This window comes from Eucalyptus grandis, chromosome 7 (genome assembly GCF_016545825.1).
Source record: "Eucalyptus grandis isolate ANBG69807.140 chromosome 7, ASM1654582v1, whole genome shotgun sequence".
In the NCBI taxonomy this organism is placed as follows: Eukaryota; Viridiplantae; Streptophyta; class Magnoliopsida; order Myrtales; family Myrtaceae; genus Eucalyptus; species Eucalyptus grandis.
This window is the reverse complement of record NC_052618.1, coordinates 43,935,791-43,963,256: the sequence shown is the minus strand read 5'-3', so window position 1 is coordinate 43,963,256 and position 27,466 is coordinate 43,935,791. Positions and strand designations below refer to the sequence as shown.

Here is a 27,466-nt window from a genome sequence, read left to right as displayed (position 1 = left end):
TACATATAGTCTATAGTTACTCATATAGTCTTCACATTCAAAATATCAAAGTAATTCACGTGCAATCCACATAGTTTTCCACATTCAAAATTTAAATTAATTAACATCGCGTGTTTGATAATAATTTGGATTTTTGTTTTTAAAGTCCCATAACATTTCTGTACGAAGGTTTCCAAAGTCTACGGCCGCTTTCAGCCAAAGTTTTCTTTGGTGGGGCCCCAAACCAAACTTTGCGTGCTTTCTTGACCATTTAACGCGCCTTGCAACGCGCGACTTGGAATCTTCTAAGTCACCTTTGGTGGCTAGCGATCAGAGAATGGACTCAGAAAAGACGTTAATTTCCTCCTTATTTCTTTTTCTACATTTTTTGTGAATTAAAAAGATCATATTTCTTGAAGGAAGCGTCGCTTTGCCATTATAAAAGGAAGTTCTCAGGTTCATTTTAAAGCACAATGGCGTCCTACTTCTACACTAACTTCGTGCCGACGCTCTTGCATGCACTCTTTGTCTTTGAAGGCTTGAAATGCTGTCATTCCTATGCCTTAACAAATGTAAGCTGCATTGGCACCGAGAGGGAAGCTCTTCTGAAGTTCAAGCAGGATCTCATCGATCCTTTGAGAAATTTGTCATCGTGGACCGGTGAGCATTGTTGTGAGTGGGAAGGAGTCAAATGCAGTCACAAGACTACTAATGTCTTGGAGCTTGATCTAATTGGTCGCAGTCTGGGAGGTAAGATAGATCTTGCTCTTAGTGAATTGAGGCGTCTAAAGTATCTAAGAGTCGGGAACAATAATTTTAGTGGTCATCTACCCAATCAATGTGGCAATTTCAAACATTTTGAATTCCTTTCTTTTTCACATAACTCAATTTCAGGTTCTATTCCTTCTACCATCGGTCAATTATCTTCTCTGAGATATTTGGACCTCTCTTATAACAATTTGAGCGGGAACATTCCAGAAAGTATTGGACAGCTTTGCAATCTAAAGTTGATGCACTTTGGTAATAATCGATTGCATGGAGTTGTTAACGAACTTCACTTGGCAAATCTCACCAGCTTGACCCAGTTGAGTTTACGATCGAATGAGCTTGTTATAAATGTTAGTGCATCTTGGGTTCCTCCTTTCCAAATAATATTCATTGACTTTTCAAGTTGTAAAGTGGGTCCAGAATTTCCAAATTGGCTTCGAACTCAAAGGAACATTTCGGTGTTGTACATGTCAAATGCTAGCATCTCAGGTGAAGTTCCTTATTGGTTACCTAACGTTATATCTAATATTGAATTGTTAGATCTATCAAGCAATGTGCTCAAAGGTAACAATTTCCAAATTATTGGAAAAAAAGATGCCACAATTAAAATTGGTCACTTTTTGCAAATAACCTCAATGGTGACATTCCAAATTCATTATGTATGTTATATACATGTTATATGAATTGTTGATATATTAAAGTTCTCAAATTCCATTTGCTTTCACATTACTTGATTTCAGGTCCTATTCCTTTTATTGTCGGTCAATTATTATCTCTGAGACATTTGGACCTCTCTTATAACAATTTGAGTGGGAACATTCTAGAAAGTATTGGGCGACTATCCAATCTAGAGTTAATGGACTTTGGTAATAATCGATTGGATGGAGTTTTTAATGAACTTCACTTGGCAAACCTCACCAACTTAACCCAATTGAGTTTACGATCGAACCAGCTTGTTATAAGTGTTAGCGCATCTTGGGTTCCTCCTTTCCAAATAAAAATCATCGACTTATCAAGTTGCAAAGTGGGACCAAAATTCCCCAGCTGGCTACAAACTCAAAGGAATATTTTGGAGTTGTACATGTCAAATGCTAGCATCTCAGGTGAGGTTCCTCATTTGCTACCTAACGTTGTATTTATATTGAATTGCAATATGGTTAGAATTAAGATGTCATAAATTATTGAAAAAAGATGCTACAATTAAAGTTGGTGTCACTTTCTGCAAACAACGTTAGCGGTGACATTCCAAATTCATTATGCATGTTCTATGAATTGTTATTCATTTAAAGTTCTTAGATTCCTTTTGCTTTCACATCACTCGATTTCAGGTCCTATTCCTTCTACCATCGGTCAATTATCATCTTTGAGATATTTGGACCTCTCTTCTAACAATTTGAGTGGGAACATTCCAAAAAGTATTGGGTGGCTATCCAATCTAGAGCTGATGGACTTTAGTAATAATCGATTGGATGGAGTTGTTAACGAACTTCACTTGGCAAATCTCACCAGCTTGACACAGTTGATTTTATGGTCGAATGAGCTTGTTGCAGATGTTAGCGCATCTTGGGTTCCTCCTTTCCAAATAAAAATCATTGACTTGTCAAGTTGCAATGTGGGACCAAAATTCCCAAATTGGCTTCGAACTCAGAGGAACATTTTGGGGTTGTCCATGTCAAATGCTAGCATCTCAGGTGAAATTCTCCATTAGCTACCTAACATCATATCTAATATTGAGTTGTTAGATCTCTTGGGCAATATGCTGAGAGGTAACATTTTCCGAACTATTGGACAAAAGATGCCACAATTAAAGTCAGTTTCACTTTCTACAAATAACCTCAGTGGTGACATTCCAAATTCATTATGCATGTTATATGAATTGTTATTCATTAAAGTTCTCAAATTCCTTTTTCTTTCACATTACTCGATTTCAGGTCCTATTCCTTCTACCATCGGTCAATTATCATCTCTGAGACATTTGGACCTCTCTTATAACAATTTGAGTGGAAACATTCCTGGAAGTATTGGGCGACTATCCAATCTAGAGTTGATGGACTTTGGTAATAATCGATTGGATGGAGTTGTTAATGAACTTCACTTGGTAAACCTCACCAACTTAACCCAGTTGAGTTTACGGTCAAACCAGCTTGTTATAAATGTTAGCGCATCTTGGGTTCCCCCTTTCCAAATAAAAATCATCGACGTATCAAGTTGCAAAGTGGGACCGGAATTCCTAAGCTGGTTGCAAACTCAGAGGAACATTTTGGAGTTGTACATGTCAAATGCTAGCATCTCAGGTGAAGTTCCCCATTGGCTACCTAACGTTATATCTACCATTGAATTGTTAGATCTCTTAGGCAACATGCTCAGAGGTAACATATTTATGAAATTATTGGAAAAAGATGCTACAATTAAAGTTGGTGTCACTTTATGCAAATAATTTAGTGGTGACATTCCAAATTTAGTATGCATGTTATATGAATTGTTATTCATTAAAGTTCTCAAATTCCTTTCACTTTAACATTACTCGATTTCAGGTCCTATTCCTTCTACCGTTGGTCAATTATCATCTCTGAGACTTTTGGACCTCTCTTCTAACAATCTGAGTGGGAACATTCCAGAAAGTATTGGGCAGCTATCCAATCTAGAGCTGATGGACTTTAGTAATAATCGATTGGATGGAGTTGTTAACGAACTTCACCTTGCAAATCTCACTAGCTTGACCCAATTGGTTTTATGGTCGAACAAGCTTGTTATAAACGTTAGCACATCTTGGGTTCCTCCTTTCCAAATAAAAGTCATTGACTTGTCAAGTTGCAATGTGGGACCGAAATTCCCAAACTGGCTTCGAACTCAGAGGAACATTTTGAATTTGTGCATGTTAAATGCCGGCATCTCAGGTGAAGTTCCCCATTGGTTACCTGACATTTTATCTAATATTGAATTTTTAGATCTCTCAAGCAATATGCTCAGAGGCAACATATCTAAAATTATTGGAAAAAAGATGCCACAATTAAAATTGGTTTCACTCTCTGCAAATAACCTCAGTGGTGACATTCGGAATTCATTATGCATGTCACATGAATTGTTATATCTTGATCTCTCTAAGAATCAACTGTCTGGGAGACTTCCGCGATGTTTGGGGATGTCGCTAAATTCTTTGCGATGGATTACATTGGGAGACAACAAGTTAAATGGTCAGATTCCAAGCTCTCTATGCGATTTGGAGTATTTGGAAGTTCTAGGCCTACATAAAAATGGCTTGAATGGAGTGCTTCCAAAATGTTTACTAAGGCAAGATTTGGCAATTCTTGATCTTAGTGACAATCTATTTACTGGCAGAATACCTGCATTCAGTTCTAGACAATTTGGGGTAATCGATCTTAGTAGAAATTACTTTAATGGGGACATTCCTTTATGGCTATGTCAACTTCATAAACTCCAATATCTAAGCCTAGCCTATAACAACCTTTCTGGAGTCATTCCTCCTTGTTTTAGCAACTTCTCCCTAATGTGGGCTGATTCCGTTGATACTTCATATGTGGAAGACATGCTTAAGATTCCTATTATGGTAAGTATAAAAGGAACAAACCTAGAATTCACCAGCTCTCTCCAATATTTATTTTCCATTGACCTTTCAAGCAATACCTTAGAAGGACAAATACCAGAAGGGCTAACTAGGCTTGCTCGACTTCAAAATTTGAACCTCTCCCAAAATAAGTTGATTGGAAAAATCCCTTCAGATATTGACAACTTGAGATATTTGGAATCACTTGATCTATCCAATAACAAGTTATCGGGTGAAATCCCTCCTAGCATATCCAATTTAGACTTTCTAAGTTGTATGAATTTTTCGTTCAACAATTTATCTGGTCCCATTCCATCAGGCAATCATCTAAGCACTCTAGAAAATCAATCTGTTTATCGCGGCAACAATGGACTTTGCGGAGCTCCTCTTTTGAAAGTTTGTCCAGGAGATGAGCATAATGAAACGGAGAGACAATATGATCACAATTCAAGCGAAGATGAATCTAATGAAAGCGACTTTGTCGTTAATTGGTTTTATTCAGGATTGGGATCGGGCTTCGCAATGGCGCTTATGGGATTCTGCGGCATATTACATCTCAATCGATCTTGGAGGATCTCCCATTTTCGAACAGTGGATAGGATTATCAAAAAATTATCGATTGGGAGGTTAATTATCATGCTTTGGTTCAAGAGAGCTTTTCAATTTCAACTACGCAAATAAGAAGTTATTTAGTAAGTTATACACGCATATATATATATATATATATATATTCATATTTTCTTTTTCTCATACTCATTTATTTTGTTGATAGATGTTGCTAATTGTTTTTGCCACTTGTTCTCACATTTGTCAGTCGCAGGTAGGGATGTCAATGGGTCAAGCCGGACTAGATTTCCATGATACCCGACCCAACCTGAAATACTATAGGAATGCACTTGACCCTGCTAGACTTGAGACCCAAATGGCAAATAACCCGAGCGATTGGGGTGAGCTAGTCCAGTATGGGTTTCGAGTTCTTTTTCTTTTATATTTTTAAGATGAGCATATTTTCACAATGGCTTATGAGTTTAAGCATCAAACACCTCAACTAAGGGACAACTTAGTGTTGTTGCCTATGCTCCTTTCACTCTTTTTCTCGTTTCTTAAACTTCTATGTGTTGTTAAGTCTACAAATTTATCAGAACGCCCAACCAAAAGTTCTGAACTTAGTTGCTACTTGATCATGTACTCTTACGTCATAAATATTTTATCATAGTTTTTATGACATCATCAATGGCATGTCAATTTATAACAGGCTTTCACAAGACTGTCTCCATAAAAACAAGCAACTTGTCATGATATAAATCAGCAAAGCCAATATTCTGGAAGTCTAAACCAAACGATTTCAAAAGATGTAGCCACAGAAACATCCACAATTGACATCTCCATCTCGTTTTATTCAAAGGAAGCAAAATGAACGTTTCAAGTTTGTTCGTCTACCACTCCAGGAACTTGACATTCGCAGCCATGGTATCCAATCGATAGAGTTGAAACGAATGGCTGGCGAATTCCTGTCCAAAGATCCAACCAAACACCGCCACTGCTGCAAAGGATAGTCTAGCACCTGCCGAGACGAACAAACATCGTCAATATTGTCCATCACTCCAAAAAAAAAAAACACTATTATGGCTCTTCGCTTGTAACCTCACTTGCCTAAAGATGCCATTATCAAATGTCAGTTTTCTGGTGTGAAAGTGCTAGTATTACCACCTAGAGAGGGGGTGAATAGGTGTAAAGACAAATTTGGCCAATAAAAGCAATAAAAGTTATTTTCTCAAATAAGGTCTGATTAACATTAGACTTCTAAGTTCAATTCAGACTCAAATAAGATATTTTGAAATTAGCAGGACACAGAAAAATATCACAACAACCAAATTAAAGGAGTTAAGGAAAGAGAAAATTGAACACATAATTTATAGTGGTTCGGCTTAGATTAAGTCTATGTCCACTCTCCCACGTTGACAGCCTTCTGGCTGGATTCCACTATGAAATCAAAAGAGAATTATAGAGATTTGAGTACGATCACTTAGTGAAGAGTTTATTTCTCTCTCACTAAGTCACTCATTTGTGTTTTTCTCTCTTTGAGTACAGTTGTAAGTGCAATCGATGAAGAACAAGTGATTTGGTAACTTCAGGCTTTGGAATTTTAATTCTCACGCTCAATCTCAAATGAACCAAATGACCTCCTTAAATACTCCTCCATGCCTTTCTAACCTTTGGCAATTTCCAGAGGAAATTCTTCTAATCAATCCGTTGGACAGAATCAATGAAGGAAATCTTGTAGCCGTTTGAAGATTGATGTGAAAATCCGATGATCTTGGTCGTCCATACAATCAAAATGTAGGTTTCCATGAGTAGATGCTTCCCAAAAAGGAACTTGTCTTCGAAATTGATTTCATCAATCCGTGATTGATTTCATCAATATATTTAGAAAAGATAAGTGAGATTCTCCGCTAGAAAGACAAATATGTCTTGATCGTACTGAATCCTAGTTGGAAGATCAATAAACCTAAGTTTGACTATGTCTTCATTCTAGACTTGGTTCAGTCTGGATCTTCGTCAAAGTGGGAAAGACTTCTGATGTAAAATAGACTTTGACAGCATTCCATGATATAACACATAAGTCCAATATTCCTCAGAACAAGAATAAGAATAAGAGAATGAAAGTTTTGTCAATTTCAAAAACAAATAAGAGTTTTCTCAACAATCTCCCCATTTTTATGGTGACAAAACTTTCATGCAGATTTAATAATAAATTATAACCTGCAAAACAACACTTTAGCAGCACATTATTTAGTGGCACATGATAAAGAGCATATGAATAATATAGTAGTTTGCATCCATAAAATACATCAGTCTCATTAGAATTACAAAACACATGCCAATACCAATTAAAGTTCAAACACAAGCTCAAACACCACAAGTTCAAGTTCAAAACACAACCACGAGATACAATCTGCCAAAAGCCAAAAGATTTAAATCCGCACAAACTAAACCACAAAAGATTCAATCTACCAAAGCCAAAAGATTTAAATCTACACAAACTCTACCCCTTTTTGTCAGTGGTAAAAAGATAAAGTCAATGAGTTGTAAAAAGAGGTTGAGTTGAAAATGATCAGGGATGTCTAGGAACACGAACAAGTTGGAAATCCTCCAAAGACTGCACGGTCTTCTCAAGCTTATCTTGGCATTGATGATAAACAGCCTCCACTTTTGCCACAATCTGTGAAACCTACTGATTCAAAGTTTGAACCTGAGTGTCAAGAGATCGTACCTTGCCAGTAAGGAATTCTGAGGTAGATCCAAGAGCAGCATGTAACTTTTAAATTTCAAACTCCATAGCATATTGCTATGCCTTAATCTCCAAGAGGAGTTCTACTATCCGAGGATAGTTGGCTTCCGGTTCTTTTTGGGTACTAGCCTTAGCGTATTGTACTTGTGGAGTATCCAAAAGTGAAGGAACATAAACCTGAACGTGTGTAGTTTATTGCTCCCCCTGAAAAGTAGTTCCTTTCTCTAGACCTTCAGGTGAGACTTCAGGAAAATGAGATGTGAATACATCTTCAGCATCTGGAGGGGATCGACTAATGCCATCACTAGCAGTAGGTTCAACAATAGGAGTTTTCTCACCTACTCCCCGTTTTGGTGCCTTCAGCTGAGAGGTAATTTCTTCCTCTTGAACATTTTCTTTTCCAACACGAGTTTGCTTATTAGTTGCAGTCTCCTCAATTTATGGGGTATCAACTTCCCTAGTATCTTCTCCTTCCTTGTCAGTCTCCTCCTGTTCTAGGTTCACTCCAGCATCTCCATCTGAGTCATCATTGTCAGTCTCTTTCACTTCAGTGTCTTTGGCATCACTCTCTTCTTCCAATTCCTTCTCACTTTCATCTTCATCTTCTTTTGACCCAACAAAACCTTGAAGATTACACAAGGTCATGGCAGAGATTGTCAAATCATCATATTCCTCCTCTTCATCCTATAGAAGGATAGATCTTTTCTTCTTTGGTGACTTCGAAACAACACTCTTTCCCTTGCGTTTCTTCTCAGCAGCATATCCTTGCTTGATTTTGCTAGTAGATTCTTTCTTTAAACGATCTAGTGCTCCAAAGAGATCTTTCAATCGCATTTTTGAGATCATCTTTAGTCCAATTTGCATTGGAGCAAGTGTTTTGGAGCAAAGCTAAGATGGTGGTTGTATCTAGAAGTGTCTGAAGAGTTTGGTTATCAATGCAGAGTATGGCAATTATCCTTTTTCTTTCATGGCTATTTTGTACATATGCAGAATGATGGTGTGAGGGAGTGAAAAAGTGACACCATTGTAGATCGCCCATATCATCTTTGCTTCAAATCTGGATACATCAGTTTTTGAGGCTGCCTTGGGTCTGATGCAATTGATAACTATCTTGTGTAGCAAGATATTCGAAGCAGGCATTCTAGAGTAAGTAATATTGTCACTAGGAATCCTGTCACGTACTAGAAACCTTGTGGCCTGCGCTTTAGACACATTAATAGGCAAGAATCCACTCCTTTCTATGCCCAACAAGTCAGCCAAGAGATTCACATCTACATCAAAAACTCTGTCACACATAGTAAACTAAATATGAGTGGGGTCCAAAACAAACAGATTAGATTAAAAGTATGTTGTTAATTCAGGGTATGCCTCTGATGTTTCTACACAGAACTTCTCCAACTGAAGTTTGGCAAACTTTCTCTTTAAGTTAACCTTGATGGAATTCAGGAAGTCAAAATCCACAATTTGAGGATTGATAACTCCTCAGTTCAGCATTTTAGCAAGAACTTTCTTATGATCTTTTGAACGAAACAGTTTCGTCTTTTCTCCGGGGGATTTCAACCGCAACTCAAATCTTGGGTTGGAAATTCTTAAAGATCCTTTAATCATCATCTTTGTTTTCTGGCTGATTTTCCGACCCAAAATGTGGATCAAATTCAAAGTTTGAAAACTCATTTTCTGTAGTTCCAGGTTCTACTAATCCTAACCGTTCCATGGCTTGCAAAAATAGGGTTTCATTCCCATAGCCACTTTATTTTTAGAAAGTTACTTATGAAGTCCATAGGGCTTCCTCCCTTCTTCAAAAATTTATAGTGTTTAAGAAGTACCTCAGGCCTTCTCACTGAAATGGGGGTTGCATCTTGAGTAACTTCTTCATCTGTAGAACGGTGAGGAGAACTTCGAGGTGAATCTTTTCCGGTAAGATCAAAATGTGTTGGTCTTTTAGGAACATTCCGAGGCTCGCGACTAGCAATGCGAGAGGATTTCCTTTGGAACGACATTGAAGCAGACTTGGAGGACTTTGATGACATGTTTGTGTAGGATTGAGTAGGAAATATGCAGAGAGTTTGAGAGAGGATTCAAGAGAGATGAGGGTTTGAGAGTTAGGGTTTGAAAACAACTGCAAACGTAAGGAAGATTTTGAGAGATTTAAAGAAATTGAAATAAGGCAATTGAACCGTCATAAAGGAGAGTGCCTTTTCAAAAAATTCAAAAAGAAAATTGCCAATTATAAATATTCGAAAAATCGGCAAGGAAATTACAATTTCCTAAAATAAAAAGGCAAGCGGTAAATTAAAAATAAACATACTTGTTCATTTTGGAAAGAAACTTATGCGCCAAAATTTTAAATTATAACTACTTGAGTCTGGAGGATTTTCAAACATATGCAAATACTTTATGTTGATCTGTCGAGTCTGCATAAACATAGACTTTAGTTAGATGGAAGAGTGATGTTCAGCTTTTCACGAATGGACTCAAATAAGCCTTTCTCCAAAGGTTTAGTAAAAATATCTGCTAGTTGATTATTCGAATCAATGAACTGAACATTGATCTTGCCATTTTAAACATGGTCTCTAATGAAGTGATGACAAATTTCGATGTGATTTGCTCTTGAGTGGAGAATTGGATTTTTAGTAAGATTAATAGCACTTGTATTGTCACATCTAATTTCAGTGCATGATTCTTCTATTCCAAAATCTCTTAGTTGTTGTCTAATTCACATAATTTGTGAACAATTTCCAAGAACAACATACTCTACGTTTGCTATTGAAAGAGCCACGGTATTATGCTTTCTTGAAAACCAAGACACTAACATTTGTTCTAGCAGTTAACATGTCCCCAAGTACTTTTCCTGTCAACTTTACAACTAGCCAGATCAACATCAGAGTAACCAAGTAAAGTAAAGTGTCATCTTTTTGGATACCATAGACCTAGTTTTGGATAAGTCGCAATATATTTTATAATACGTTTTGAAAGTGCTAATACGAACACCTAGAGGGGGGTGAATAAGTGTTCAAAAGAAATCTTGACAAATAAATACAAAATAAAATAATTTTTTTTTGGGTAAAGTAAAATAAGTTGTGATAAAAGTCTGAATAAGGATTAGAGTTTGATAAGCGAGCTACTAGACTTCTGGTAAATGTTTAGAATTTGTTATGCGATGGAACAGACTTCTGAAATAACTTGTAAGTATGCAACAGACTTAAATAAGAGTTAATGAAAGAGAATGTTGCACACAAAATTTATAGTGGTTCAATTTAAATCAAGCCTACGCCCACTCTCTCACGCTAATAGCCTTCTGGTTGGATTCCATTATGCGATCAACAAGAGATTACAACTTTGAGTGCAAACACTTAGTGATAGATCACACTATCTCACTAAGTCACTATTTTGGTATTTCTCTCACGGTCACAAACGTTTAAGCTCACGAAGACAAGTGTATGATCAAAGGTCGCTCACACTTTGGAATTATAAATTCTACGCTCTGTCTCTTACTTGCTTATTGGTTCTTGATCTCCTTATATACTCCTTCACTTTCAAACTATCCGTTAGACAGTATCTAGATGCTCGTCTTCCAATCTATACCTATTGGACAGATCTGTATCTAGAAGATTTAGTAGCTGTTGAGTGATAGAAATAGAATCCCAAATTGATTCCGATCGCCCATACAAATAGAATTTTGGTTTTCATAAGTAGAGCTTCTTCGTATAGAAAGTTCTTGTCTTCAAAATCCAACTGTCAATCAATTATATTGATTCAATCAAATCTATCTTGATGTGAAATCCAAACCAGATCACTAGCCGTTATATATTTTGGGCTTGTGTTACGTTCTATCAGGTTGTCTCATTCTGAACATGCTTCGTTCTAAATTTGTTACGTTCTGAACTTGTGTCTCGTTCGAGACCTTGTCACGTTCTGGACTTGTGTCTCATTTTGTCTAAAATAGACTTTACAACCTGGACATGAGTCTGAACATACTCTCTTCTGAACATATTTAGCCTTAAGATCTGGACACAGTCTGAATAAGTTTAGCTTTAGCATAGAATCTATCTTCCGATTCTTCCAAGTATAGACTTTGATAATATCATTTACAACGTTCTATCATTTGCATAATCTATCACTCAACTATTAAACATGTTTATAGCCTTTGATTTATTTTGTCATCTTCAAAACATCATAAGGGATTTCCCTAACAATCTCCCCATTTTTTATGATGACGAAACAATATCTAAATATGCAGATGTGTAATCACATTTTTAAAAATCAAGGCAATCTTAAAGAATAATGTAATTCAAATCAAAATATAGCAAAAGATAGCAAATAGATTGAGCATAACAATATATAGAAAAATAATCATAGCTCAATATTATGCAATAAATAATATCAACCAATCAACACATATGCATAGTTATATCCTCTCCCCGTTTTTGTCATAATCAAAAAGCAATAACAATAGAAATAGTATCACGTAGAGAATATAAAATGATAACAAATATCTTGCAAAACACAATTTCAAAATAATAATAATAATTAGCTTTTATAAAGTAAATCGAATATCAAAGATATGTAATAAAGCTCACTTCAATCATATATATCAGTAAATATCCAATAAAAATCACGGATGCATTATAAAATTCACTTACCCTTTTGTCATAATAAAACAATAAGTTAAATAAGAGATTTGTTAATGACAAAAGGTAATAAAAGATGCACTAACCAGATTTTTTTAGAACTTAACAAGTTCTGTCACATTTATCTTTTCCTTCCTTCCATAATAATCAAGATCATGATCAATTCAACAAGATTTTTTCCATAATTGATCAATGCTCCCCCCCCGCCTGCCCAATTTATTGCCTTTTGAGGTGATCACAATTGTTTTCTTTTGATTCACGTTCTCCCCTATCATCATGACAATATTTGCGAAAACTTGCACAATGAAGAGAATCTTTGAGCCTCTAGAAAATAGTATAGAATCTCCATAATTTTCAAATCGATCTTTCCAAAATCCATATGGAAGATTCTTTTGCTACCTGCAAATTCTTGTATAACAGATAACAATCCTTGCAAAAATATCATGTAATACATTCATCTTATTTGCAGCTCAAACTTGCTAGATTCTTTTGCTACCTTCATCTCCATAATTACATTGCTCTGATACCAATTGAAAGTGCTAGTACGAACACTTAGAGTGGGGTGAATAGGTGTTCAAAAGAAATTTTGACAAATCAATGCGGAATAAAATAAGTTGCGATCAAAGTATGAATAAGGATCATAGTTTGATAAGCGAGCTACCAGACTTCTGGTAGATATTTAGAATCTGTTATGCGATGGAACAGGCTTATGAAATAACCTGTAAGTATGCAGCAGACTTAAATAAGAAGAGTTAAGGAAAGAGAATGTTGCACATGGAATTAATAGTGGTTCGGCTAAGATCAAGCCTACGTCCACTCTCCCACGCTAACAGCCTTCTAGCTAGATTCCACTATGTGATCAACAAAAGATTACAACTTTGAGTGAAAACATTTAGTGGTAGATCACACTATCTCACTAAGTCACTCTTTTGGTATTTCTCTCACGGTCACAAACGTTTAAGCTCACAAAGACAAGTGTATGATCGAAGGTCGCTCACACTTTGAAATTATAAATTCTACGCCCCGTCTCTTAGTTGCTCATCAGTCCTTGATCTCCTTATATACTCCTCCACTTCCAAATTAGCCGTTGGACAGTATCTAGAGGATCGTCTTCCAATCTATATCCATTGGACAGATTTGTATTTAGAAGATTTAGTAGCCGTTGAGTAATAGAAGTAGAATCCCAAATTGATTTTGATCACCCATACAAACAGAATCTTGGTTTCCATAAGTAGAGCTTCTTCATATAGAAATTTCTTGTTTTCAAGATTCAATTGTCAATCAATTAGATTGATTCAATCAAATCTATCTTGATGTGAAATCCAAACCAGGTCATTAGCCATTATATATTTTGGGCTTGTGTTATGTTCTGTTAGGTTGTCTCATTCTGAACATGCTTCGTTCTAAATCTGTTATGTTCTGAACGCGTGTCTCGTTCTGTCTAAAGTAGACTTTACAACCTAGACGTGAGTTTGAACATATTCTACTTCTGAACATATTTAGCCTTAAGGTCTTAATACAGTCTAAATAAGTTTAGTTTCAGCATAGAGTCTATCTTCTGGTTCTTCCAAGTATAGACTTTTATAATATCATTTACAATGTTCTATCATATACATAGTCTATCACTCAATCATTAAACACGTTAGTAGCATTTGATTTATTTTGTCATTTTCAAAACATCATAAGGGATTTCTCTAATATGTTTAACAGCAATAAGGTGTGACTCTTTGGGATCATATTGAAATCTAGCATAAATACACACACTGAATAAAATATTTGGTCTAGAAGCAGTTAGATAAAGAAGAGAATCAATTATGCTTATGTATTGCTTTTGGTTGACTTTCTTTGACCTTCATCTTTGTCAAGCTTTGAAGAACTTGCATGAGAGTCTTTTTTCTTGCAGTTTTCCATTCCAAATTTCTTGATAACATCTCTAGCATATTTCTTTTGATGAATGAATGTTCCTTTCTTCGATTGTTTGACTTGTAAACCCAAAAAGAAAGTTAACTCTCCCATCATACTCATTTCAAATTCTTCCTACATAGACTTTGAAAACTTCTTGCACAAATTTTCATTAGTGGATCTAAAGATTATTTCATCTACAAATATTTGAACGAGTAGGATATATTTTTCTTCCTTTTTGATAAACAAGGCTGTGTAAACCTTCCCTTTCTCAAAACCATTATTTATCAAAAACTTACTCAGCCTCTCATACCAAGCTTGAGGTGTCTGTTTCAGACCATATAATGCCTTCTTCATTCTGTAGACCAAGTCTAGTTTTCTAGGATCTTCAAATCCTGGGGGTTGTTCCACATAGACTTCTTATTATATAAAACCATTAAGGAAAACACTCTTGACGCCCATCTGGAATAACCTAAAATTATGAAAACATGTATATGCAAGTAGTAGTCTAATTGTTTCTAACTTGGCTATAGGTGCATAAGTCTCATCATAGTCTATTCCTTCCTCCATTGTGTATCCTTTTGCAACAAGCCTTGCTTTGTTTTTAGGTACTTTTCATCCATCTTGTTCCTAAAAACCCACTTTATTCCAATCACCGATTTACCTTTTGGTTTAGGAACTAGCTCCCAGACGTTGTTAATACTGAATTATTTGAGTTCTTCCTACATAGCTTCTATCCAGCTTTCATCAGACAATGCTTCTTCTACTCCTTTTGATTATATTTCTGAAATAAGTGCTATTGCACTGGAATTTTCTTTTGCCTTGGATCCGGTGCGAATTCCTTCTTCTATATTGCTAATAATGAGCTCTTTGGGATGACTTGATTTGTGCTTCCAGTTATTATTCCGTTTATCATGTTCTGTTGAAATCTGCCGATCATCTGTTTCCTTCCAATCTTCTTACTCCTGTTTTGCTTGACCTTGATCTTTAGAAGATTGACGTTCTCTTGGGGAATCAGATTTTATTAGGTTTGAAACTGGTTCAAACTCTTCAAGTTGAGTCTGATCTGGTTGAATTTGAATACTTTCCGGAAATATGACATTCATAGATTCTTCAACAGACTGAGTATTCTTGTTGAAAACTCTATAAGTTTTACTTGATGTAAAGTATCCAAGAAATATTCCTTCATATGATGTTTCTTCAAATTTTCCAGCTCGATCATTTGCATTCTTCAAGATGAAACACTTACAGCCAAATACCTAAAATTAGGAGATGTTTGGCTTCTTCTCTTTATATACTTCATAGGAGTCTTCTCTAAGACTGGCCTTAAAAATACCCTGTTAATTATATAATAGGCAGTTGAAACTGCTTCTACCCAATCACGATAAGAGATTTTACTTTCTATCAGTAGAGTTCTGGCTATCTCCTATAACGATCTATTATTCATTTTCACAACTCCATTTTGTTTTGGAGTATATGGAGAGGAGAAAATATGTTGAAGACCAAACTCATCACAAAATTTTGCAAAGTCTTGATTTTCAAATTCTCCTCCATAATTAGTCTTTATGCTTGAGATAACATAACATTTCTCGTTCTGAACTTTCTTGGCAAACTTTGAAAAGTAAGTAAAAGTTTCAGACTTACTTGCTAAGAAGAAGACCCAAGTGAATCTTGAATAATCATCCACAATTACTAGACAATATTTCTTTCCACCAATACTCTGAATTCTTGTTGGTCCAAAAAGATTCATATGAAGAAGCTACAAAACACAATTGGTAGAAACTTGATTTATTGGTTAAAGGAACTTCTGACTTGTTTTCCCAAAATACACAGGGTACACAATTCAGACTTTTATAAGCCATTTTGGGAAGACCTTGAACTGGCTTCTTAGAAGAAAATTTGACAATATGTTTCATATTCACATGTCTAAGTTTACGATGTTAAAGATTTGCTTCATCTTTAATAGAAAAGAGGCACTATGATCTCTCTGGACTTATGTCCAAAAGATAAATGTTGCCATACCTTCTCCTAATAAAGGATTGTGACAGAGTTCGACTGACTCAGAGCAAATATCTTCTTGAAAATTGATTCTAAAACATGTATCGCTCAGCTAACTTATGCTCAAAAGATTATAATTTAAGCATTTTACTAGTGAAACGTTGTTGATGATTATTCCAATATTCACTATTCCAAATCCAATAATCTTTCCTTTGTTGTTCCCACCAAAAGAGACATTTCCTCCTTTTTGTCTTTCAAGCTTTACGAAACTGCTTGAGTCTCCTGTCATATACCTAGAACAACCACTATCCAAGTACCATTTGCTTTTTCTTTTCATAATGACCTGCAGTCAGAAGGAGATCTCAAGTTTTCGTTGGTACTCAAATTTTCTTGGGTCCAGGAGAGTTAGTGTTAAAAACAACCTTTGTCCAATTATTCTTAACAAGTCTTCAAACTTTAGGACATTCATTCTCAAAATGTTTTGAGCTATTACAACTAGAATATCTGAGAGTACTCCGGCCAACAAATTTTACAAAAAAAAAATTGAAAAATATTTTTGTAAAAAGATTTTGGAGGTCTTTGTCTGAGTCTTTCTTTCACTTTGCGAAAATCAATTAGAGAAGTCATTTCGTTATTCATTCCCAAACCAGATTTATTAATATAGGGTATTTGAGCTAAAAGAATTTTCTTTAACTTTTTTGATCCTTTGGAAAACCTTTTTAAAATATCTGAAATTTCCTTTTTGAAACTGACATTTTCCCTTGAGAGAGAGAGAGAGAGAGAGAGAGAGAGAGAGAGAGAGTCAGCATTTTCTTTCAGACTATCAAAATCACTTTTTAGATTTTCAAACTTTTCTTTTCAAAAATCATCCTGTTGCTTGAGCTTAGAATTTTCATTTTTCAGTTTGGAAATCCTTTTAAGAGAAGATTTGAGATTGAGGCAAAGTTCATCTATATACTTAGAAAACCTTAACATGAATTTCTAAGTGACTTACCTTGATTTCCTTGTCAGAATTTGAATATGTGTCTAATTCTGAATCTGAGTTTGATTCTGAGTGAGCCATCAAGTAGATATTTGCAAATTCCTCTTTGCTTTCCTCACATTCAATGTCACTCCAGGTTTTTGCTTTGAGAGTTTTCTTATACTTCCCTTTCTTCTTTTTCAGCAAGGGACAGTTAGGCTTGATGTGTCCCTTTTTCTTGCAGTCAAAGCATATTACATATTTCTTTGTTTCAACATCTTCCATTAGTCTTTTTTGGAACTTTGCTTGCTCTGCTTCTTCCAATTCAGTCTTCTTCCTTTCTTATTCAATTTTCTAAATTTCTTTATCATCAGGGCCAATTCCTTGTCATCCATGTCATCGTCTGTATCTGTGTCATCAGAATCAACATCAGACTTTATTGCAATTGATTTCTTACCTTTTGGATCTTCCTCATCATTGATCTACTCTACTTCATACGATTGAAGCAATCCTATCAATTCATCAACAGAAAGAGACATGATCCTTTGAGTCTCTTTAATTAAAGTCTTCACATGATTCTAGTCATTTGAAAGTCCATGTAGTAATTTGTTGACCTTCATTAGTCCTGAAATTGGTTGACCTTGATAGGCTAAGCCATTTACAATTTCTGTGAAGTGGTTGAACATGTCACTAATAAACTCTCCAGGTTTCATTCTAAAAGACTCATATTGTCCAAGTAGAATGTTTATCTTTGTCTCCTTCATATGGTCAGTCCCTTCATAGGTGATGTGAAGCCTGTCCCAAACTTCTTTTGTTGTTTCACATAAAGAGATTCTTTTATATTCAATAGGAGACAATGCACAGTATAAAGAATAAATAGCTTTAGCATCAAGAGCCTATCTCTTGGTAACTTCAGCTTGAATAGATTCTTCAGCATCTTTTTCTATCACTTCTTTTCCTTTTTCTGAAGCTGATGCTGCATTTGAATTGATTCATCTTTCAACAACATCCCATTCTAGAGGATCTCTGGATCTTAGGAATGCCTTCATTTTGTTTTTCCACACATTGTACTCTTTTCCATCAAAATAAGGTGGTCTGGTGTTACTCTGTCCTTAAACCAATCCTGGAGCTAAGATACTAGCCATAGAAAAACTTTAGCTTAGAAGTAAAAACACTTCAATAAAATAAGCACTGTGGCTCTGATACCAATTGAAAGTACTAGTATTACTACCTAGAGGGGGTGAATAGGTGTAAAGACAAATTTGGCCAATAAAATCAATTAAAGTTATTTTCTCAAACAAAGTATGATTAACATCATACTTCTAAGTTCAATTCAAACTCAAATAAGATATTTTGAAATTAGCAGGACACAGAAAATATCACAACAACCAAATTAAATGAGTTAAGGAAAGAGAAAATTGAACACATAATTTATAGTGGTTCGGTTTAGATTAAGCCTACGTTCACTCTCCCACGCTGACAACCTTCTGGCTGGATTCCACTATGAAATCAAAAGAGAATTACAGCGATTTGAGTACGATCACTCAGTGAAGAGTTTCTTTCTCTCTCACTAAGTCACTCCTTTGTGTTTTTCTCTCTTTGAGTACAGTTGTAAGCGCAATTGATGAAGAACAAGTGATTTGGTAACTTCAGACTTTGGAATTTTAATTCTCACACTCACTCTCAAATGAACCGAATGACCTCCTTAAATACTCCTCCATGCATTTCTAACCGTTGGCAATTTCTAGTGGAATTTCTTTCAATTAATCCGTTGGACAGAATCAGTTAAGGAAATCTTGTAGTCGTTTGAAGATTGAGGTGAAAATCCAATGATCCTAGTCGCCCATACAATTAGAATATAGGTTTTTATGAGTAGATGCTTCATAAAAAGGAACTTATCTTCAAAATTGATTTCATCAATCCGTGATTGATTTCATTAATATATTTAGAAAAGATAAGTGAGATTCTTCGCTAGAAAGCCAAACATGTCTTGATCATACTAAATCCTAGTTGGAAGATCAATAGAACTGAATTTGATTGTGTCTTCATTTTAGACTTGGTTCAGTCTAGATCTTGGTCAAAGTGAAAAAGACTTTTGATGTAAAATAAACTTTGACAGCATTCCATGATATAACACATAAGTCCAATATTCCTCAGAACAAGAATAAGAATAAGAATAAGAATAAGAGAATGAAAGTTCTGTCAACTTCAAAACCAAATAGTAGTTTTCTCAACATGGTGTAAGGTTAGCTCCCAAGTTCTGCATACCTTAGCAGTGATCTCCTTTGTTCCGGCTTGGACCACACACTTGTAGCTGCAGCTGACTGATCTGTTGATGCCACAACCAAGGACAACCTACTCAATACCTGCAAAATACGAAATCCAACTTAGATAGAAGAAAATCAACAATTTCAACACTTATCATCATCCGCAGCTTCTCAATCTGCTCCTTCAATGTTTCAGGGTGCTTCTTCAGAATCCTGACCTCCCTCACCTTCTTCCTTTCCTTCTTGTTCTGGAAAAAAAAAATCACAGACAGCAACAAGCTAATAAATCAAGAGAGTGTCAAGTCAAAGTCAAGGAAAAGAGTAAGGCAGGACAAATAGCAGATTGAGCTATCAACGTGCCCAATAATGGGCATCAAATAATCAACAATTGTAGTAATGCAGTTTAAAAGTAGCTTTAGATTGGGCAAAATTTATTTAAAATACCAACAATCTCTGAAAGAGTGATTGAAAGAAAATCAACCTAAAAGACCAGCAAAACATTCTGCATTCTCCTTGATATTCGATTCAAGACCATGCATCTAAATTGCCATGTTCAATCTACCTCTCAGAAACCCCACTCAAAGCTATCAAGCAAACCCCAAAAGCTCCGAACGAAGAAGCATTAGGCAAGTCAAGCAAATGAAGCAGCACACCTCTATACGGAGAAAGACCAGCAAATGAACACAGACGAGAATTTAACATTCTGGTATTGCACGCGGAAATAATAAAAGTAGCACGAAACAGAGCAATTTATAGGGAACCCATCAACGGCTAAAACCCTCTTCTAAGCACAATTGCCCGCTTCATGCAGATTAAACAGAGAGATTCCAAAGTCTAAAGAACTTCCGCAGAAACAAAGACGAAATCCCAACAAGGCAGGGCTTCATTTCCGGCCTTTCCTTCCATGCCGGGGTAAACTCAGCTGAACCTAACAACATGCCATGCAAACTTGGCAAGCAAACTTGGCAAACACGATATCCGAATAGACAACTCGAAGAACAAAATTCAATCGCCTGATATGAACGGCCATGATAATTGTTCGGAAATGGAGGGAATCAAATACATGCCCATGTATTTAGACCCTTACCCGAAAAATTCTAAGGCCTAACCCCAAAATGCCCTTAATTTTCAAATCAAGTTAGGCCGGCCTTTTTTGACATTCCTAGTCGTAAGTGGGTAAAAATACCAAAAAAGTCATAAACCTATTACATTGGTATCAATTCAATTCTAAATATTTTTATATTCATACCAATTTAGTCCATTCGATCAATTTAGGCTAGTTAGCGCTGGGCGTAAACGCGGTCATTCGGCCAACGCTAACTTGGCAATTTTTTAAATAATTTTTTTCGAATTTTTTATTAATTTTTTTATTTTTATTTTTCTTTTTTGTTTTATTTTTTATTCTTTTTTTTCTTTCTTCCTCCTTGGATTTTCCTTGCAATGGTTGGTGAGGCTTCGCAAGGCTCGTTGGCCACTTTGGGCAGGGCCAGTGAGCAAGCAACGGTCACGAACCTCGCCTAGGGCTACTGCACCTCGCCTAAGGCTACAATAGAGGCTAGCCTCTCCTAGCTACTACCTTGCTAGTAGCCAACGAGGGCTTCAAGGCCCTCACCCAGCCTCATCGGCCACAGTGGGGAAAGTCCAAGGAGGAAGAAGAGAAAAAAGAAAATTAAAAAAAATTAAAAAAAATTAAAAAATTTGCCTTGTTAGCATTGGACAACCGACACCGGCCCGGTATCCACGTCAATGCCGACCAACCAAAATTGGCCGGATGAACTAAATTAGTACTAATGTGAAAATGTTTAAAATTAAATTAGTTTAATTGAAAGGTTTATGACTAAATTTTTACCAGTGCGATAAATTTAGAGCTTTTTGGTGCTTCTCCCATCGTAAATGACACCTTGTATGAAATTACATATTAACTTATCCAATTTTGAAGACATGGGTCAATGCAACTGTCTCTTTTTCATTGAGGAAGATTGCTATTGAAGCTTTAAGAAGTAATACAGAAGTTTATGCTCTTCGTTCTCCAACATTTCTCTCTTTCTTTCTAATTGGTTAAAAAAAATTATCTTGCTTTTGTTCTATTAATAAGTACATGTTTTAGTGTAAAATGACATAATTATAAGCCGAAAGTGGACAAGTCTACAATTCCGGAGAGTTAAGATCGGAACAATGTTTCATGCTAGTAACATGTGAAAAGCATCGATAACTATTGAAACACATTAGCAACAAAATTTTAACTAATAACTTATTTAGCGATAACACATAGATAAGTTACTGACACATTTACAAAAATACAAACTGTTAGCATATTGTCACAAATGGAAAATTACCAACTTTTATTTCGAGTCCACTTTTCAACATTAATTACAATAAAGCAATTGCTTTAATAATTTACTAAGATTAATTCGTAATGAATAATGAGTAACGAACAAAAGAACAAATTAGCAAAAAAGGATAAAGGAAAGGGGCCTTTGGTCCAGATGCAGACGAAATTTTCATATTCAAATAGTTCGCACGGCCCACTCTGGATACGCCCATTCTAATAAGATTTTTGAACATGGACTCATGGGAATCGATTCATTCGGCCTTATAAACCTCAGACCGTGCGGTGGGAAGGATAATCGAAACATTGTCTATATCAAGGATGATTACGATGCTTTGTTGTGAGATAGCTTTTCAATCTTAGCTACACAAATAAGAGGTTATTTAGTAAGTAAAATCTCTCTCATATGATTCATATCTGCTTTTTTCTCATACTCACTTATTTTGTTGGTAGATTTTGCTAATCGTTTCTAGCATTTGTCTTTGCACTTATGAGTCGCAGACTCGCAGGTAACACCCTACATAAAAGTACAAATTGATTATCCAATTACGAACGTGCTCCACTACAACTGCTATGGAGCTAATGGTTCCTTTCTTCATGATGGAAGATTGCTATTGAAGTTTCAAGTAACAAAGATGTTGTGCTCATTATTCTCCAACGTTTCTCTCTCTCTCTCTCTCTCTGGTTATTAAATAAAATAAAATAAAAAAACTCTTGCTTTTGTCCAAGAAAATGTATATGTCATATGTGAAATGAGCCTGATTATGTGAGCCAAAATCGGATGAGTCTATCATTCTGGTAGGGTAAAAATTGGAACAATGTTTCATGCCGGTAACATGTGAAAAGCATGACAACTACCAAACACATTAGCAATTAAATTTTGATCGGCAACTTGTTCAGTTGATAACACATTAGTAAATTACCAACACTTTTACGAAAGTACCAACAGTTACTAGATTGTCTTAAATTACTTATTTTAATAATTTATTAACATTATTTACATCATTTACCAATGTGTTAATGTTACCAATTTTTTATAGAAAATTACCGAGTCTTATTTGAGTCCACTTATCAACATTTATTAAATTGTTTCAAAATTAGTGATTGCTTCAATATTTTATTGTTTAGATTTGTTGTAAAAGTTATTGGCGCTTCAAAATTACTAAATCTTATCCAAAACTACCAGTCTTGATTTGATTTGGGTGATATATCAAGTTTTGCGGGTTAAGTTACCAACTAATTTTAATAATTTTAACTTTATTACCAACATTTGTTTGATTGTAACTAAAAACGATGTTAGCAAGAGCATACGAACTAGTAAATATGTTAACTCTTCTAGGAAATTACCAACTCTTGTTTAAATCATATTACAAATGTCATCTGATTGTTTGCAATTACCAACCTTCCAATACTTTACAAAGTTATTTCTTAAGGTTAGCAAGATGTTAAATTTACTAGTTCTGATAGGAAATAACCAACTTTTTCTTGAGCCATAATTAACCATCGTTTAATTATTTTCAAATTCCAATCGTTCAAATAATTTACCATCATTTATTTGCACAGCTTACCAACTATATACATGCGCTTGCTCTTTTACTAGTATTAAATTCTATCAATGTAATTTGAGGACAAGGTTAGAAACTATTCTTATACTCTTATCTAATGCTCAATTTGGCTTTTGCATTTTGATTGTGGCCAAATTGGTCCTTGTGCTCTTTCAGTGAAATCTATTTAATCCTTGAAATCAAGTTGGTCCGATTGGCATTTTGAGATGACAACCCTAACCAGCCATGCATGTGACTCACATTTGCTGCTGTGGCTTTACGCGCCATTACCCACATCATTAAAACCTGAAAAAGAAAAAGAAAAAAAAAACAGGGAAAAAAAGAGGACAGAACGAACGTGAAACCGAAAAAAAAAGAGAGAGAGGATCATATAGCACAATTTTCAGAGAAAGGCGGCAAGGCCGTCCCACCTTTGCCGTTGAGCGCCCTTGCCTTGAGCCGGCGATGACATGCAGCCGGGTGGTGTGTCTATCGGCCCTTGCGGGGGTCAACCAGCTCCTGTCGCTGGGTCTTGTACACATGCGTGCGTGCTCTCCTATTAGTACTAATTCCATACACGTAAAATTTATGTTTCGTTCTCAAGTACACCACCAATATATGCACAACATAGAATATTTTCTTTAAAATCCTTTAAAATTTGCCACGCACAAAATTGGAAATGTTTATTGAGATTAGGAAATCTTACGTTTAGGTAGCTAATTAATGCTCCATTTATTTCGTGAAAAATTAACGATTTGAAAAATATTTTCCTAAAAAAAATCGTTTGTATCAATTGAAATAATTAATTAATAAAAATTATTTCATTATCAAGAATAATTTATATCTATATATTTTTGTGGATGATGAAAATTTTATAAGAAATATAAGTGTTTATTTTGAGAAAAAAAAATTTCAAATCATTATTTTTTTCGTGGTGAGTAGATAGGGGTTGGATGCATGTTGGTTTTTCACTATAAGTGGATGAAAACTAAAATGAGGACATCCTTGGCCAAAAAAAGGAGAGAACGAATTTGCTATGGAGGGGAACCGAGCAACGCAATTATCATGGGAAACTATTTTTATTAAGGGGTGATAAAATGAGAAAACTGCTCCAGTGGTGCAGCTCTACCGATATACATAATTAATTAATGGGCCTGGGCCAATTAAGCAGAGAATGACCCTTTTACATTAGCGAAGTGTCTTTGGCAAAATCCCTAGCTTTCTCAAGCCATTGCTTCAATTAGCATCCTCCTATCTTAGGCCGGGCTCAGCATTTGCTTCTCACGTGGGCCTGTTTCTAACGTTGCACCTCTTTAGGATCGAGATAACCGTGGCCTGCATGGTCCTGGCCTGCTTCCCTAGAGGAGAGAGCAGGACGGCCAGTGGGGAGCGATGTGGATGAGCACACTGACTTTGGCGCAGGACGCAGGCGGGACCTTAGCCCGGACGCCTCTAGCTAACCCCGGCCAAGTGCTCAGGCTGGCAGCGGCCGACCGGATGGGGGTCCACCCGCACTCTTCAGGTGCGCTTGCTTCCCAAACGAAGCCATTTGAGAAATCACCAATACCATCAAGATGGACAATGGCACTGACATGTCAACATGTGAATTGTGAGCCATTTCTTCCATTTGGAGACTGCAGGTAACAATTACTCTATTCTAGGACTTTGCTCTTGTAAGTTGGGTGTGTGGAGAGAAATCAGGAACATGACTCAATAAATATACACAACACGAGACATGAAGAAGGAAGGGAACTGAAAAAAGGTGATGCGTTTGGGAAAAAAAGAAATAAAACCAAAGATAGAGTAAAAAATGGCAAAAGGAGAAACAAAAAAGGATGCACACAGCACAGGTTCCAGAGAAAGGCAGCAGGAGCCGCCCTAGCTTCACTAGTAAAAAGAAAAAAGAAATTAAAAGTGTCATAATATTGGTACGGTGTCACTTTAGTACTAAAAATTTTCATTAGATTATTTTAGTATTACTTTATCAAAAAAAAATGATCACTTAAGTGTTATTACCAATTTGGGATATTAGAAAAATCTGATATGACAATATTTTATCATTTCTTTTTCTAATCGACATGCTCACAAGTGCTTTGAGTCAACATAAATAGTCCTATACAACATCATTCAACAAATCTGCCCCAAATTTAAAACCTCATTAGACAAATCAAGCCATTTCTCTCTTCTTCAAGCCCTAATTCGACCCGAGGTAATTTGGGACAAAACAAACCACCATTCGCAACAAAGACAATGCCATGAACGAAGCAGACAGTGACGAGCAAGAAAGCCTCGGTCTCGTAGCGAACGCTTGCGAGGTGGTGGGAGTATCTAGAGCCAATGATGTTAGGAAACCTCCACCACAAGTTCCTGGATAACTCGTTCTTCACCTTCAACTACTCGCAAAGATCGATCTAGTCTCCACTCCTCCCTCATTCCCATTTTCCGATCAATTCTAACTGCCTCACCACTCCGAAGAAGCTCTTCTTCAGTCGCTTCATAGAAAATGATGAAGAAGAGGAAGAAGAAGAAGATCAATCTCTCGATGAGTAATATGAAGAAGGTGATTATGAATTTCGAAGTTCAGATTATCGAATTTTTATGAAAAATTTCCAACGGGATCCTCCTATTCGGGTTGTCCCAGGATGTGATTATGGGAGCAAATCTCTCGTTGAAAATTGCCATTCAGTTGTCACTATTTTCTTCTAATGAGGAGTGGGAGGAAGATGACAATGGCGGGAGTTCGGAAATCTTATGGTTTAATAATTAGTTAAGTGATTAGACAGGCAGTTAGAATCATGTCAATTTCTCAACAAAGGGACTATATTAGGATGAAAATTTAAAAGGAGCTAATTCCTGGCCTAAAAAGGAAAGAGTAAATTCGCTATTAATGAAGAACCAATATATGAAATATCATGGGAAACGATTTTTATTAAGGGATAGGGAAAATACATAATTATTAATTACCATAGATAATTCCATAATGGGCCTGGGCCAATCAAACAAAGAATGGCCCTTTTACATTAGCAAAGCTTATTTAGTAAATCCCTAGCTTTCTCAAGCCATAACTTCGATCAATATCCTCCCCCTTGATTGGGCCGGGCTCAGCATTTGTCACTCAGGGGACAGTATATCCTGCAGTTAATAAATGAAGGAAAAAAAGAAGAAGACAAAACAATAATTAATTTTGGATGATATTTAATAATTATAAGTGGCTACTTAGTGGATGATTAGGCATAGGATAGTTATACTCACTCCCGCATTTCTTTCCAGCGGGCCTGTTCCTGATGTTGCACCTCTTTGGGATCGAGATAGCCGTGGCCGGCATGATGCCCGCCTGCTTCGCTAGAGGAGAGAGCAGGACGGCGCAGAGGCACCGAGGAGAGGTGCGGATGAGCGCGTTGACTTTGGCGCAGCAGGCGGGCGGGACCTTAGCTCGAGCATTTTTAGCTGCCCCTAGGCAAGGACTCAGGCTGGCGGCGGCCGACCCGATTGGGGTCCTCCCACACTCTCCAGCCGCGCTCACTTCCTGAACTAAGCCATTCAAAATCACCAATACCATCAAGATGGACCAGGGCACAACCGTGGCAACACGAGAGTTGTGAGTCATTCTTGTGTGTGAGGATTGCAGGTGACAATTTTTCTCTATTCTAGGACTCTGCTCTAGTAAGTTGGTGCGTGGAGAGAAGTCAGGAATATGACTCAATATAAATACACAACACAGGCCACGAAGAAGGAAGAGGAACTGAAAAAAGGTGATGGGTTTTGGAATAGTGGGGTGGTTGAGTAAACCTACGTGGAAGAAATTTGGAGGGTTCGTGACCTTTGCTTGTACCTTCAAGAGGGTAATTATGATTTGAGACATTCGAATCCAATGCTTCCCACTTATGGTGGTGCAAAAAACCAGTGACTCTCCCTCTCATCGGACGACACATCGGTTCCTCCTTTTGTTCAGTTAAAGGGATTTTAGATCGTGGGGTAGGTGAGATTGGGAAGATCAAGGTGTGAACATGCAGGGCTTTGGTCTGGGGAAGTTTCTGTGTCTATTCTTGCTAAGCATGCCGACGTAAAGTCCCATGATTGGGTCCTCCCACTGAGGGCTCCGTTAGATCACAAGTGCGCATGCCCTACGTAATGATAGATAACAAACTATTTACAACAGTAGACTTAACGGTTTCAATGCCGTGAATAGAAGGTAAAGTTTAATATCGAGTGGGAAGCTTAGAAGGCCTG

At 36.3% G+C, this 27,466-nt stretch overlaps 2 protein-coding genes across 2 annotated transcripts; one reads left to right on the top strand and one right to left on the bottom strand.

Moving 5' to 3' along the window:
• The first annotated feature begins 452 nt into the window (after positions 1-452).
• Positions 453-4,911, top strand: LOC104455616 (receptor-like protein 33). Its single transcript, XM_039317842.1, has 4 exons — positions 453-729; positions 874-960; positions 2,679-2,880; positions 4,815-4,911. The coding sequence occupies exons 1-4, from the start codon at positions 453-455 to the stop codon at positions 4,909-4,911; spliced, it is 663 nt and encodes a 220-aa protein (XP_039173776.1).
• Positions 4,912-26,137: 21,226 nt separating this feature from the next.
• LOC104430096 (non-specific lipid-transfer protein 4) lies at positions 26,138-26,924 on the bottom strand. Its single transcript, XM_010042858.2, has 2 exons — positions 26,489-26,924; positions 26,138-26,368 (listed from the first exon to the last, which is right to left on the bottom strand). Exons 1-2 carry the CDS (start codon positions 26,841-26,843, stop codon positions 26,352-26,354), a joined length of 372 nt encoding a protein of 123 aa, XP_010041160.2. The 5' UTR covers positions 26,844-26,924; the 3' UTR covers positions 26,138-26,351.
• Positions 26,925-27,466: the final 542 nt, after the last annotated feature.

Excerpts from the sequence above, each read along its gene's own strand:
- LOC104455616 (XM_039317842.1), top strand. The coding sequence starts at position 453 with ATGGCGTCCTACTTCTACACTAACTTCGTGCCGACGCTCTTGCATGCA. Across the intron at positions 730-873 it reads AATTGGTCGCAGTCTGGGAG|GTTCTATTCCTTCTACCATC; the intron begins GTAAGATAGATC and ends ACTCAATTTCAG. Across the intron at positions 2,881-4,814 it reads TTAACCCAGTTGAGTTTACG|GATTGGGATCGGGCTTCGCA; the intron begins GTCAAACCAGCT and ends GGTTTTATTCAG.
- LOC104430096 (XM_010042858.2), bottom strand. The coding sequence starts at position 26,843 with ATGACTCACAACTCTCGTGTTGCCACGGTTGTGCCCTGGTCCATCTTG.